This window comes from Cyanistes caeruleus, chromosome 2 (genome assembly GCF_971803275.1).
Source record: "Cyanistes caeruleus chromosome 2, bCyaCae1.hap1.1, whole genome shotgun sequence".
Lineage (NCBI taxonomy): Eukaryota > Metazoa > Chordata > Aves > Passeriformes > Paridae > Cyanistes > Cyanistes caeruleus.
Genome location: NC_141702.1, coordinates 26,855,763 through 26,870,767, shown reverse-complemented (window position 1 = coordinate 26,870,767; position 15,005 = coordinate 26,855,763). Strand labels below are relative to the sequence as shown.

Sequence of the window (15,005 nt, the reverse complement as noted above, 5' to 3'; positions counted from 1 at the left end):
AAATCTTGTTTTAAAATTATTAATTTTTATTAGATATTCTGAATTTTTTTTCTGCTCATCATGTAATTTATTGTCTTAGAGAAGGAAGTCTTTAGACACTAATCTCTGCTCTCTTGCCTCTAAAATTTTAGCATATAATGTATCTCTTAAAATTTTAAGTTCTCCATGAAGTTATGTTATTTTGGATTTATTTTACATTTATAATTTTATTTCATTTAAAATAGATTTTTAGCAAAAATACATTAGAAATAATTTGTTAACTATTAAAATATAGGTTTTTTTTATCTACACTGCTAATATAAAATCTTATGCTTTGTACACCACATAGACTCTTAAAAAAATTATCACCATTCAGACTGAAAACGCACAGGTGTATTCTGTCATGATTTCAATCACAGAAACAATAGTCTTCCAAAGCTCTAAATATCACTAATGCACTCTGGTTAAAATTCTTACACCAGATACTTTAGAGAATAAAACTTTGGTGATCTGGGCATATAAGAAACTGTTTTTTTCCTAGGCCAAAATAAGAAGTAAAGTGATTTCATAAAGCAATTCTGAAAGTCCTAATACTCAAGATCACAGATGTTACTGCTTATTGCTTGTATCTTGACAGTACCAGTGTTAGATATAAAAACATAAAATAGAAGATATCTTGTCAGTCACTGACTCTAAAACCCATTTTGTCTAAAGAGCCACTTATTGGCTGGAGTAATGAATGTTACTGCTTATAACAGTAATTGTCGAATTTATACTTCAAATCTAAATAAACAAACAACCAAATATTTTGCTTTGTATTGTACCAGCTATGAGACTTAATATGCATAGAGAATAGATATTTTGAGTAAGAAAACACCACGTTGCCATAGTCTTCTTTACACTAAGATAACATTTGGAATATGTCTTGCTCAGGGACTGCTTTTCTCTACATGATTCCAGAATCCTCTGATTTTGTAAATGTTGTTATAAATGCAGAAAATTTGCTAATAATCTAAGGACATCAAAGGGTACATAACAATTATTTTGGCTTGATAAATTACCAAGGTTCTTTATTAAAGAATCTGAAGATACACTGTAAACAAGTGGAACTTTTATGACTGTTTGTGGAATTATAAATCAAATGGAATTTAATCAGCAAATTAAAACTAGAAGCAAAAATATAATCTAGGAGTACAGAAATATCTTCACTGATACAAAGTGGTCTGATGTTGCATTCTGAATGTGTACTACAGATTTATGTAAAGAACAAAATTTTAAAAATATCTCAATATTTCACTGAATTTGATATTAAAAAAATAATGAAAACACTGATATTAATTTCACTTCAGATGCTCAGTATAAAATTGTAAAAGAAAGAAGTAATTAAACACAATGTGTTACAATCTCTTGCCCTGAAGGTCACTTTCATGACTGAGGTGTTAATCACTTCTTCTAAATCCTGACATCTGAATAAACTCACGTCAAAATATAACCTGGATGACTCAGACATTCTTCAAGTGAAATAATTTTCATGTTCATGAAAAATTTATTTTACACTCAAGTATAATCCATAAGTGTCTAGGTCAGCAACTTTACTGCAAAATGGATTTAATAAAAATACAAGTTTTTTGACTCTGGAACTTTGTTAATTTTTATTTGCTTAATTTGAAAGGATTCTAGGATTACCAAATTTTGATTGTCTTCATTGAAAGGCTTGATCATTCTCAAGATTTTACTTGCTGGTTTTCTTTATTTGAGGTTAAGAAAACAAGTTTAAGATCTCTTTGAGAGACTAAAATGTTTGGGTTTTTTTAAATGTGTTGGGTTGATCTTGTCCAGCTGCCAGCTGATGATCCAGCTATTCTTGCAGTCCATCTCATCAATAGAATAAGAAAATAAAAATAAAAAAACTCATGAGTCAGTGACATAGAAGGTAATATTGAGTGCAGTGAGTTTGCTGATGACACTGAGCTGTGTGGGGCAGCTGATTTGCTGGAGGGAAGGGATGACATCCAGAGGGAGCTTGCCACACACAGTGAACTTGTGGGAACCTCATGAAGCTCAACAAAATGAAGTGCAAGGTCTTGCATGTGTGTCTGGACAATCCCAGACTGGAACTGTTTGTTGACAAGAAGGTTAGGGCAACATGACATGGCAGTGTGCACTTACAGCCCAGAAAGCCACTCATATCGCAGACTGCAGCAAAAGCAATGTGGCCAGCAGGTTGAGGGAGGTGATTTTCCCTCTCTGCTCTGCTCCTGTGAGCCCCCACCTGGAGTACTGCATCCAGCTCAGGTGTTCCAGCACAAGAACAACACAGGCCCTTTGAAATAAGTCCAGAGGAAGGTCACAAAAAATGATGAGAAGGTTGGAGCACCTCTCCTGTGAAGGAGGAAGATGAGGCAGGCTGAAAGGTTGAGGCTGTTAAGCCTGGAGAAGTGAAGAATATAGGGAGACCTTATAGCAGCCTTCAAGTATGTATAGGGGGCCTGCAAGAAAGCTGCAGAGGGACTTTTTGAATTTTACATGATAGGACAAGGGGGAATGGCTTTAAACTAAAAGAGGCAGCTGCATCTGTCATGAGGCAATATCTGGTCTCTTCTCACAGAAGGTACCTTGCAGCTCCTCAATCAACACTTGCTCACCTCCAGTCAATATTAAAAATAATATTTCAGTGGCTAAAATAGAATGCGTCTTAAAATGAGCTATACAAATTCAAAATTCTTGTTCAAACTTCCAATCACTGGCTATCATCCAAAAGATGCCAAAAATTACTAAGTACCGTAAATTCACTGATTTCAGTCATTTCTGCAGAGCAGTAATTATTTCTTAGCTCAAAATAGTTATTCTGTTAAGCACAGATCTGCCCTTTCTATCTTATTTTCTCTGAGAGATGAGTACAAACTGACATCTGGAAGTGACTAAGTGTGTACTTAAGTTATATGTTAAATGAAGTCAAAATCTTAAAGGCTTAAATAACTCAGCTTGTATTTTATCTTTTACATCATTTTTGAGGCCAGTCTTCCTTATCAGCAGCTTCAGAACCTGCTGCTCATCTTGTCTATGTAACAATGAAAACTCTGCTCCACTTTCCTTACAGTGGATTTACCCAACAAAAAAGTCCCACAAAATCTAATCTATTAAAAGGAAGAGAAGTTTAATTTATCTTTTTGACCTTCCCAGCTGCTTTTACAGCTTTGTACTGCCAGTCACCTCTGGTAGCGATTGCATCTGCACTCCTCAAGCCTCTGCCTGCATTTCTTGCTATTGATATCCAGTGGAAGAGTAACTACACTGCTATCTGAAGTGACTACTTATTTAGTCAAAGGGGAGGAATCTAATGGCATGCCCCTTGAAATGTTGAAGCAAGAGGCAGCTTACATATAAAGAGGTCAAAACTGATTGCCACACTAAGAACAAATTCAAAATGCAGACTGACAGATCTGAATTTCTGTACTAAATGTAGAGTTTGTGGTGTCTTTTGGTTTAAATATTAGAGCATTTACGTAAGTTTGGGGAACTTTAGAAACTTTAGGTTGGGTGAACACACCATAAAAAGGGCACAAATTTGCTTCATGCATTTTCCTGAGAAGTGCTATAATGTCTGTGCTGTATTCTGGTTTGTGAGAAAAGGAGGGGGCACTTTTGCTGGGCTTGTTGAGCTTTAGCAATAGGAGAAGATAGTCCACAATAGTTCCTTGTATTTGAGGAAAAATTTGTTTTATGTGATCAGTAGAAGCTGTCATACCGAATAGCAGTGACTGTCAACTAGTAAGGCAGAGAAAGGTATAGTTTCAAAGAAATTAAATTACTGAACAGCTGAAAATTCTATTTGTAAGAAAAATGCCTCAATAGTGTATGAAAAGTCTCTTGTCTAAGGAGACAAAGTCAATGATTACCTAAACTTTTACAGATTATGCTCAAAATATGCAATCTTATAGTCCATTCATAATGAGTATTTGGCAACAGAAGCTTTCACTGTGTATACAAATAAAATCTGTGATTAGGAACTCGGATGACAGTACACTCCCCTTGTTTTGTACAATAGAATTGTTTTGGGTTACAGATCTGCACCTTTAGGGACAAAAATCAAGGTCTTTTGGCAAAGAATATCTAAATGTGAAGTGTTTGGTCTTCATGCTCATTAGTATCTAATTTAAATATATTTACTACAGCAATTCTAACATGATTTCACCAATGTGTTCTACAGTTAATTACTATTTATCTTCAAACAGAACCAGATTATTTTTTTTGGATTTATAATAAAAAAAGTAAAAGAGTATAGTAAAAGAGGAATAAGTTGAACTCTACTTCTTTTTTTTATCTACCTAAAAGAAACAGCAAGTTATTTGTGAATTTTCTTTAAGAATAGCAGCTGTGTAGGAAATACCACTTCATGATGATAAAAGGAGCAGTGTTCATCAACTCATGTTAGGACTAAGACCCATTCCCCATTTTACCTACTGCCTAAAGTGGTATCATGGATTAACAAAAAAATCTCAATTTGATTGTAATGCTTTCCTCCAAGTTTTTGCTCACTCAAAATGGTTGCTAAAAGGTTTCAAACAACCTCTGCTGCTTTTTGCATACATTACTCCATACTGACTGGAAAAAATCTTGAATCCAATTCTTGCATATAATGTAAGATTATGATGATTTATTCTCCCTTACATTCTCTGTCTTTCTGTGGCTAGTCTGTTTAATAATAATAGTAATAATAATTTATGCCAAATAAGAAAAACAAACAAGCAAGACTTGAAGTAAAAGCAACAAACCAAATAAAAAAAAAAAACCTAGAAATATTTTCAAAATAAAATCATCCAGTATGTGAGACATGTACACATTCTGTCAGTTTATGTGAAATGTTCTATTTCAAGTAGATCTGGAAACATTTGAGCACAATTTTTAATTCATTAGTGAAAATGGAGGAAGGTGGTCTGGTAGACTCATACAACTGACAGCAGTAAGGGTATTGTATTGTCACAGTTCAAAATTTGCAAGCTATTTTGAATGGAATTTAAAAAAAAAAAATAGCTGCATCAAAACTGTGTAGCCCCAGGGTAATTTTTTCTCCTCAAAGGCATGGAAGTAAAGCCATTGTGACATGGATGAAGCAGTTCCACTGCTCAGAATATCTTTCCTAGGGAGTCTGACTCTCTAATGCACTATCTAGACAGATGCTGACAGTTCTTTCCTCAGTTTTTAAGTTTCTGAACATCTTCAGCACCTAATTTTCCCTATGGATTTCATGGAAAGGCTGGTTGCCTCTCTCAAAATAATGGATTTTTCTTCGGCATCCAAGAATATTGACACTGTTCTTGTAATTTCTGTCCTGTTGCCACAATTTTGATGAGAATAATAACAATAAGAAGAAGAAGAAAAATAAGAGCAAGAATTCCTTCAGGAAACTGTGCTACAAAAGAATAGAATCAGTGTTAAACATTGTACCCTAATTATGGAAGTGCTGCTTAGAATTTCTGTGTTTTGCCTTATGTTTTAGATCATGATGCTGTTTATACCATGTAACTATCTTTCTTAGGACAAACGTATTATTTAACAGAAAATAAATTTTTAATAGAATGGAGACAATGCCCAGCTAAACAGATAGTAACAGAAACAGCTAACATTAATATAACCTATGAGATCAGTGTCTAAGGCCAAAGCATATGTAGAATCCTTTCCTGAAAAGTTTTTGTTTAAAATGAAGAATCAGAGGGTAGGACTATCCTGTGAGAACATTTGAGAGCTTCTGCTAATGTGAACACTGCTAAGGCAAGTGAGCACTTCCTCATCACTGGTGAGGCCACACCTCAAATCCTGTGTTCAGTTCTGAGTCCATCGCTACAAGGAAGATTGAGGTGCTGGAGCATGTCCAGAGAAGGGTGGTGAAGCTGGTAAAGAGTCTAGAGCATAAGTCTTATGAGGAGCAGCTCAGTCTCTTCTCAGGTAACTCTTTTCAGGTAAAAAGTGACAGAATAAGAAGAAAATGTCTCAGGTTGTGCCAGGGGAGGTTTAGATTGGATATTAGGAAAAATTCTTCACTGAAAGAGTGGCCAAGCATTAGAACAGATTGTGCAGGGAAATGGTGTACCACCATCCCTTGAAGTGTTCAAAATGCTTGTGTGGCACTTGGGAATATGGTTTAGCACTGAACAAAGTGGTGCTAAGTTAATGGTTGGATTCAATGATCATAGAGGTCTTTTCCAACCTTAAGAATTCTGCAGTTCTAAGTGATTATATCTAGATCTTATTATTGTAAGCTATGAGGTGAGAATTCGAACTATCTAGCATTACTAGACCCAAAATCAGTGGTTCACACTAATTATACCAACAACAAATTGGAGAAAGTCCTGATGCAACTGTTACAGTTGTTCCCTAAATGTTATTGCTAACTAGGAGAGTCTTTGTGCTTTTCGTGCTGTGCAACTTTGGAGGTATCTTTGAACATATTCAATTATGTCATTGTGTATGCTTTAAAGGAGCCTCTATTTTGTAAGAGTTACCAAGGTTCAGGGGACTGAAATCTCAAATTCCACACAAATTAGTCTGCTAAAAATACTAAGACAAAGGAACATTTAAGCGGTTCTAATGTGAGAGCACCACAAAGGAACATGACACATCATAATGCCAGTCTATTCTTCTGTGATTCCATGATATTTCTTTGAGTTTTGTGTAAGTTGTAAATGTACTTAATATCTTTTATATTAAATTATTATAGTATTCATAAAATAAAATACTTTAAATTAATACAAGAATATTTCAATAACTATTTCTCATGTTGCAGTATATCTTACTGTGCACTGAAATATTTTTGATTGGTTTTGGCCAGGACAGGGTTGATTTTTGCAGTAGCAAGAAAGGGGTATGACTAAGGCTGTGATGTTATTCTATACCAACTCAGGTCATTGTTGGGATAAGTTGGAAAGGGAGTCTCTCTTCCAGTGGAAAGGGGCTCCTTCCAGTCAAGAAAACCTGGTGAGGAAAACTGTCCAGTATTTCTTTATTTTCATGGGTTTTCCATGTAAATTGTTTCTCTTCCTTGTACATTTTGTTATTAATATTGTTGTTATTGTTTATTTCCTTATCTCATTGCTGTTTCCAGTAATTTTTTCTTGTCTCAGCTCTTGATCTTTGCCTTTTGTGTCTCCAGTTGTAGCGGGGTGAAGAAGAAGAGGCAGCATGGTTCTAGTGGCAGCACTAAATAGGGAAATATGGTTTCTAACCCACAACAACTGGGAACTAGTTAGAAAGAAGGAAGCAAATTAATCAGACAGAACTCGTAAGATAGAAACAAGCAATCCATCATTTAAAAACCTGTGGATGTGTCAGTCAGTCACAGAAATAAATATCTAAAGCAATGACTGCTGACAGATGGGTTCAGTTTGCAAAACACAACATGTTATACATTAAAACAGTTGCTGTAAAGATGAGCTTCTTATTTCCAAAAAATATGGCCATGGTAACATCTTTTTTGGATTTTTTTGGGAGAGACTGAATTTGACCAAATTTTTATTAAAAAATTGTAAGGAAATTATGAGGGTATAATAAAATACATACTAGTCACAAGTAATTTTTCATATACCATCATCATATTCTTGTTGCATTTTCATCTGCTTCCATGCACCCATGTCATACTTCTGATCCTATTCATTTTGTCATTAACTGGGTCAAGCTCTACAGGAAAAATTTCATTCTTGAATCAGAATAAATCAAGCTGGAAGGGTCCTTCTGATGTCTCCAGTCCAATTGCTTGCTGAAATCAGTTTTGGCTGTGGGGTCAGATTAGGATGGTCAAGTCTTTGTCCAGTTCAGTTTGGAAAATTTCCAAGCAGAGAATATTTCTCACATCTGATAGAACATTTAAACTTTTATGTGAATAATACATTGCTTTACTCATAGTAAATGTGATTTCTTGTGTCCCAAGAAGAGAAAGAGAAGTTGAGTCTTTGGCTGAACAGCAAACTTTGTCTTTTATTCTCATTTGACTCTAAAGAATGCCTCCATTTTACATAAGACCATTACATACAACATAAAACATGCCTAATAGAGAAGAAAATCAAAACTACTACTACTACTAGTAATAATGATCATGATAGTAGCATTAGTAGTGATAATAATAATAATAATAATAATAATAATAATAATAATAATATAATAGCAGTGTATCCTGGAGCTATTCATGTTATAGAGTGATTATGAATTAAATATGATTTTTTTTTACATAAAGGTATATTTATATTGCTTTAGAGTGGTGACAGAACATTTCTTTATGCCTTTAACGCATAGTAAAGCTCTTCAAATTTCCCTTATTTCAATTTTATTTTACATGCCATTTTATATCACAATGTTCAAATAATAAACAATGACTCAGTTATAGATATACAGTATACTGGATAAAACTCTTTTTATTTGTAAGATAGGTGAGTGTGTTTATATTATTATAGGAAATACAGGAAATATATACATATTATATTCAGTAAAAAGTGACAATACAATTATTTTCTCCATATTGAACTGTATTAGTTCATATGAGAGATATGTTGTTTCTTAGAAATTTGTCTTTCACTTAAAGTTTTCAGTTATCTTTTAGTTTTAAAATTCTTCCTCAAATTTAATAAAGTAATTGATCACCATAAATGCTATGTTCTTAAAATCAAAGTTAAGAAGTCATAGATATTGAATTGATATCTGCAGCTTGCCCAGCTGTAGTGCAAGAATATATTTCCACCTCTGGAAATATTGACAACTATGTAAATTTTCTTATGATGTTTTCAATATCCAGACACGAATTAATGGATTTTACTTGCCCGGTCTTCAGGTTTATCTTGTTCTATACCCCTTTTTGTAAGTTTATTCAACTGTCAACTAAATCTTATTTCTTAACTGCTATACTTTTAGGTGTAGCTTGATTTCTTCATTCTGTACTGCAGTAAATATTTCTGCCCTCAGTAGGGGGATGCCCCAGCTGTGCAGTGATCCAGCAGTGCAGGGGTCTACCTCCCCATGGCCTGATCAGGTCGCTGGTTTAACCCAGTGCTGGGGTCAGTGGCTGCTGCCTGCTCCGCTCCAGCTTCAGCTCTGGGGTGGCCCTGCTGGGGAGGGGGTGACACCCCCACCTGTCCCTGCCTGACAAACCATGGCTCTCTGTGTGCATGGGGTTTTGACAGGGTGGGGTGTCTGGGCTCTGCTGCCAGGCTATTGCTGGCAGCCTGGGAGGAGGAAAGGTATAAAGGGAAACTCAAGCAGAGCCCAAGACTAGAGGAATAAGTACCAGTAACATGTTCCTTCAAACAATGAGAAGAAAGAAATCATGCTCTAGTGTAAAGTTCAAATATTTAAAAAACAGTGCAAGCTGCCGGTTTTTATATTTTATCTCTCTGGTTCTTGTATTCACTTATAAATGATATGGAAAGATATTGTTCTCAAGAGCCGTGCATATGTATCTAAGATCTCAAAATTATATTTAATGAAAAATAAATGTCAAAGTTTCAGACCAAGGAAATAAATTTTTTTAATTGTTTTAATAACTTTGTTTCCTGTGGTCTAATCTTATCTTCTTCTCTGTACTGGAAATCAAACCTTGACTAAACTAAGAAAAAGTTACTTCAAAATAAGTTGCAACTTTTCAAATTTACTGCAGTCCAATCAGCACCAATTTAATTTTACTTGATATAGGTGAAATAATTGCCTGAAATAAGTCTATTACTGACACAAAGTACAATAAAAATAGAAAACCTAAACCTCTGGTATTAGTCACTAAGCTATAATAAATCTTACTTAAGATGAAATCAACAAAAACAAGCTCAGTGACCTTATCAGCCCTGCTTTTCCATGCACTACACATAGAAAACTTTTGTTAACAGGTTATTTACTCATAACAGACCTAATGAGACAATGCTAAAATGATGTTGGAAGGACCTTATGCTTTTTGCAAGGTTAATGTCAGTGTGACAAAATTATTACTTTTTCTTCTCAGTCAGCTACTATTTTTATTTTTAAATTTGTAAGAAATTATTTAACAAATAATTGACTTTCTTTCTGTAACTGGACTATGCTCACAATATGTTTTTTAGTATTTCTGCTCATGTCTCTTAATTTTAATTCCTTAGATTTATGCAATAGATTTTTTTGCTAATATACATAATTGGCTTCATTATTGGTTATACATATGATAAACCCATTGTTTGCTGATTCATATCTGTCTACCATGAAATTTCATTGAATGATCACAAGTAGTTGTCAATAGTCCTAAAATTTTTGTTACCAGAATTAACTTGAACAAGGGAACTAGACACTGCTGAGCAATTCTGAAAGGTAATCTCTCCTTTTGTCTCAATTATTTTTATTTTCAACAGAATGTGAAATTTTCAGTTACCAGAGAAAGACTAACTTTCTTTTTCTTTTTTATTTCTGTATCATATATAAATTAGTATAGCATGCTAATTTATTACTGTTTTCCATTTTTGAGTATGCTCTCAGCAATCAATTGCTTTTTTTTATCATGCATTGGTTTTTCTTTTCTGGGTAGAACATATTTAATTTTATTGCACAAAATTCTCTGTTCCTCCTTTTTGTCTTTTCAAACTAGTCAATTCTCATTAATTGGTATATTTAATTTTTAGTTCTCAAATGGCACTCAAATATCTTTATTATCTCCTATTTAAAAAATAAATAAATAAAAATAAACAGAATTGAAGAATCTTCATCTTCCTCAGGCTTTAACCTTAATAATGAGGTAATTTCATATTTAGAGGTTTCACATTTATATTCTTATATATTTTTATATATTCTTATAATATAAAAACTTATAATAATGTAAGTTCTATTATATATATAAGTTCTATTGTATCTTCTTGTGAGTCTGATAAGAAGTAAATGAACTAGAGTATATGTATTTTCAAACATCAGATCCCAGGGTGATGATTCCACCACTTCCCTGGGCACCCTGTTTCAGTGAAGAAAGTTTTACTAATATCCAGCTTTAACTTCTCGTGGAACTTGAGGCCACTTCCTGTCATTCTGCCACTTGTTCCCTGGAAGAAGTGTATCTCACTACAACCACCTTTCAGGGAGGTGTAGAGAGTGTCCTTTTCTCCAGGCTAATCAACCCCAACTCCCTCAGTCACCCATAGGGTTTGTGCTCCAGACCCTTCACCAGCTTTCTTGCCCTTTTCTGGAGCAGAAGGCCCAACATTGAACACACAATTCAAGATGCAGGTGAAAGTCTTTTTGGAAGATGTGAAAATCTATAGATTAAGATTCAGCTGTTGAATTGTGCAAATGAGCTCCAAGAAAGGCTGAGACATCACCAGTTGTGCAGTGGGTTAAATATAAAGCAGATATTGGGAAAGGATGCTGAGTTTTCCTTATTAAGATATGAGACTGACTGATCCTTCCCATGCATGGATGACTTGAAAGAATAGGAGAATAATTGTTTTCTTTTCATCTTAGTGTCACTCTTATTAGTCTATATTAGTCTTCTCACATCTATGGCATTTCCTTGCCTCCTGCAACATTCTGATATGTGGAGGAGTCCCCAGGTTGCCATCAATACATTAATGCCCCCAACATGGTATGTGTGAGGTGCTTTTCCCTTTTTTTTTTGATGTGTGGAGGACTTATTTCTAGATAGGTAAGTATGGTCTGTAAAGCAGAGCTCAAAGAGGTGTCTTCAGCCCAGTAACACATCTTGCATAGTCTGAGCTATGGAAAAGTTTACAGGTGGTATTTTACACAAAAGTGCTTGTTATGTGGTATTGTAGTCTGTCTCACACCAACTTTACAGAACATTTGGTTGTATTCAGCAAGATTATTTCAATTAAAAGTTTTCATACTTTGAAAAAGGATTAAAAAAAAAGGCAGGTTTCAAATTAAGTGACAGTTGAATCGGAAGAGAATGACAGACTGTCTAAGTTACAGTCATAACCAATTGCCAGCCTTTTGTGTCTACAGTGAAACAAATTATATATTTAGTACATTTTACTCATGGAAATAATTTAAATGAAAATGTTTATTCATATCAGGAGGGATTAATCCATTGATCTTAATGGATTAATGCTAGGAATGTACTAGTGATATATCAGGGATGTATTGTTCAGGGGTATTAGAATACGGATGCTGAATTTAAAGGAGAAATTTTAACATCTGAATGTAAATTATTTTCTGTAAGAACTACCAAAAATATTTTGAATTTGAGCATTTTGGCAAGAACATTTGAGGTCTAATATTGAGAAGGTTATTTTCTTTGTTACAACTAATACTTAAAAAGCCCCTTTTTTTTAGTTTTTTGGGGGTTTTTTTATTTAATTACTTTTCCTGTGACACATGTATTCATTTTCATCTTTAAACCCAATGTACTATAATTACTGTAATGGTTAGAGTTTTTATTCACAGCAGATCTCAGAAATTCTTTCTAGGGTGAGAATGACAAAATGGAATTTCACCTTCTAGAGATGTCTGAATCTTTTAGGACTGTCTGGACTAAAGGTTCATTTTTCCTGTTAATAACACTAAAGCTTTCCTAGTAAGAGCAAAATACAGAGATACTATTACAAGGCATTCCTGTTGGAAAAACAGAGTCAATCTTATTTGGCAGAATCTAATCTAAATTATATCTCGTGATACATGGTTTTGAATAAATTAGGCACAAAGTTGCAAAGGAAATACATTTTTTAGTTTTTCAACAGATTAGGTAGTAATAGAAGCATGCATGAATATGTAATAATCGTCAATGATTACTTTATCTCCTTCCAGAGTGTTCTCTTTTATATTGTCTCAAACCAAGACCCCAGAGATGGCCAAATACCTGTCTGCCCATGGAAAGCAGTGAATAAATTCCTTGATTTGTTTTGTTTACATATGTGGCTTTTGCTTTACCCATTAAACTGTCATCTCAACCGATAAGTTTTCTCACATTTACCTTTTGCTTCTTTCTCCCATCCTACTGTGGGTGCAAGCAGCTGGCTGCGTGGTGCTTGGCTGCCTCCCAGGCAGTGGGCAGTAACTTCTTACAAAGAGACCTAGGCACATGTTGTTTGTCAATTAGTATTTTGTAAAATACTAGTATTTTAAGATATTTATATAGAAGTTGTGGCACTTGTAAGGATAAAAGTGCACCACCATATCAGACTTAGTGAATGGCTTAAAAAAAACCAAAGATTTTTATGTCTTGCATCATTTATCAAAAGCCTCTGCATTTCAACTTCATTTTGAGAAATTAGAACATCATCACACATATCATTTTAATTCTGTATTCCTCCTGTAGGAAATCTGTGCTATTTAACTTATCAAAATTCATCATTTTATATTTATCATTTTTTGTTATATATGTCAATATACCCATCCTTTTTGATATTTACACTATAGGTAATTCCAGTTGGATAGTCTTTATTGGTGAATATCATGAACTATATGAACAATCTATGTAAATAAAAGCATTCATGTGGAAATATTAATATTAATAAATATACTGTTAGTTGGTTTGAGTTCAGAATTTAAAGCTTAGTTTTATTCTCTCTTTTGTTAAACAGGTGATAGGTGTGAAGCAAATATAGATGAATGTATATCTTCTCCTTGCCTCAACAATGGAAGTTGCATTGACGGTATCAGCTCCTACAAGTGTCACTGTAAGAGAGGCTTCATCGGAACAAACTGCGAGATAAATGTTAATGAATGCTTGTCAAATCCTTGTCTTCATGGAAGGTGCCTATTTTTATTTAACTACTATTAGCTCCATGATAATGTACCTAACTAACAATATTTAGGACTTAATGATACGGGAAGTTTGATAAATATACTTTTAATTGTGTTCTTCCATAAAGTAAGAGTACAAGCACACTTAAAGAAGACAGATGTTGCTTACTTAAGCTTATGTAATATAGTGACATTATCTCAATTTCTCTTGCATTTTTGTTCATTACCATAGCTAGTATTCAGTAAGTGGGGATTTATTAGTGTTTAATATACTTAAAAGCAAATCTTTAACTGTTACATGCCAACAGTTGAAATGGGAAGATGTCTTCTAATGTGACAATCAGAATCCCTACAAAATGCCTCAGCATCCATAGTATACACATTTGAAATCCATTATAAAACTATTGAAAAGTACCATGGATTAGAGTAGATGATATCAGACCAATATTTTGAAATGCATGGAATGATACTACTAGTGCTGGAATTACTGAGCTTCACCTGAATAACACTCTTGTGTATTTCAGATGCATAGATCTCATTGATGGGTACCAATGCTCTTGTGAAGCAGGATGGACCAGCTCAAGATGTGAGATAAATATTAATGTATGTTTTCAAATTGTCTTTTTAATTATAGGGGAAAGGATAGTATGTTGTTGAAACTCACCTTTATTTAGTTAACCTCTGAAGTCAGTATATTGAAAATGTATGACAGAAATTCAGTTGTTTAAAATCCATTCTGAAAAGTACATTATTTTTTGCTTACATGATAGTGCATTAGAAAAGACCAATACCAAAATGTCGAATGAGGTTTGTGGGTGAAGTGTGAATGATAAGTCTGGAAAGCCACAGCAAGCTAAGTCAACATTACCTGAATATCATTTGTCCCTCAGTTTTCAGGATGAATAGTATAATTACCTAATCTGAGTGTTTGAGTCCCATTTGCTGTAGTTTAGCTGCATATTTGAATAGTAAACCTCAAGGTGCAATGTTCTACACTGAAAGTTGGCATGACTTGTCTTTAAATTTCAAAACACATGCAACAGTAGAATTCTATGGTACAAAACCATGGGGTTATAAATATACTGCCCTCTTCATCCTCTGAAGCTCATTACCAGTTTTATGTTCTCATAGGGACAAGAAGAGATCCATATATATAAGTCTGTGTTATGCAGATTCCCATGGTCAGCAAACCAATTTGTAGAAGGTGACTATGACTGGCAGAACAATGAACAGAGTTTACAATATTGACTACACTTTGCACAAAGTATTGAATTGATTTTGACTTTTTTAAGTTTACTGCCAAATAGAGTTTAATCTGAACTTGAGTTATGATT

At 34.0% G+C, this 15,005-nt stretch overlaps 1 protein-coding gene across 1 annotated transcript in view; it reads left to right on the top strand.

The window, feature by feature from the left end:
* The window catches only part of EYS (EGF-like photoreceptor maintenance factor), a 454,013-nt gene that overhangs the window by 32,371 nt on the left and 406,637 nt on the right, over nucleotides 1-15,005 (top strand). Inside the window, exons 7-8 of the mRNA XM_023922426.2 lie at nucleotides 13,509-13,680; nucleotides 14,196-14,274. Of these exons, the coding sequence (XP_023778194.2) occupies nucleotides 13,509-13,680; nucleotides 14,196-14,274 (251 nt within the window). The remainder of the gene's footprint in view (nucleotides 1-13,508; nucleotides 13,681-14,195; nucleotides 14,275-15,005) is intronic.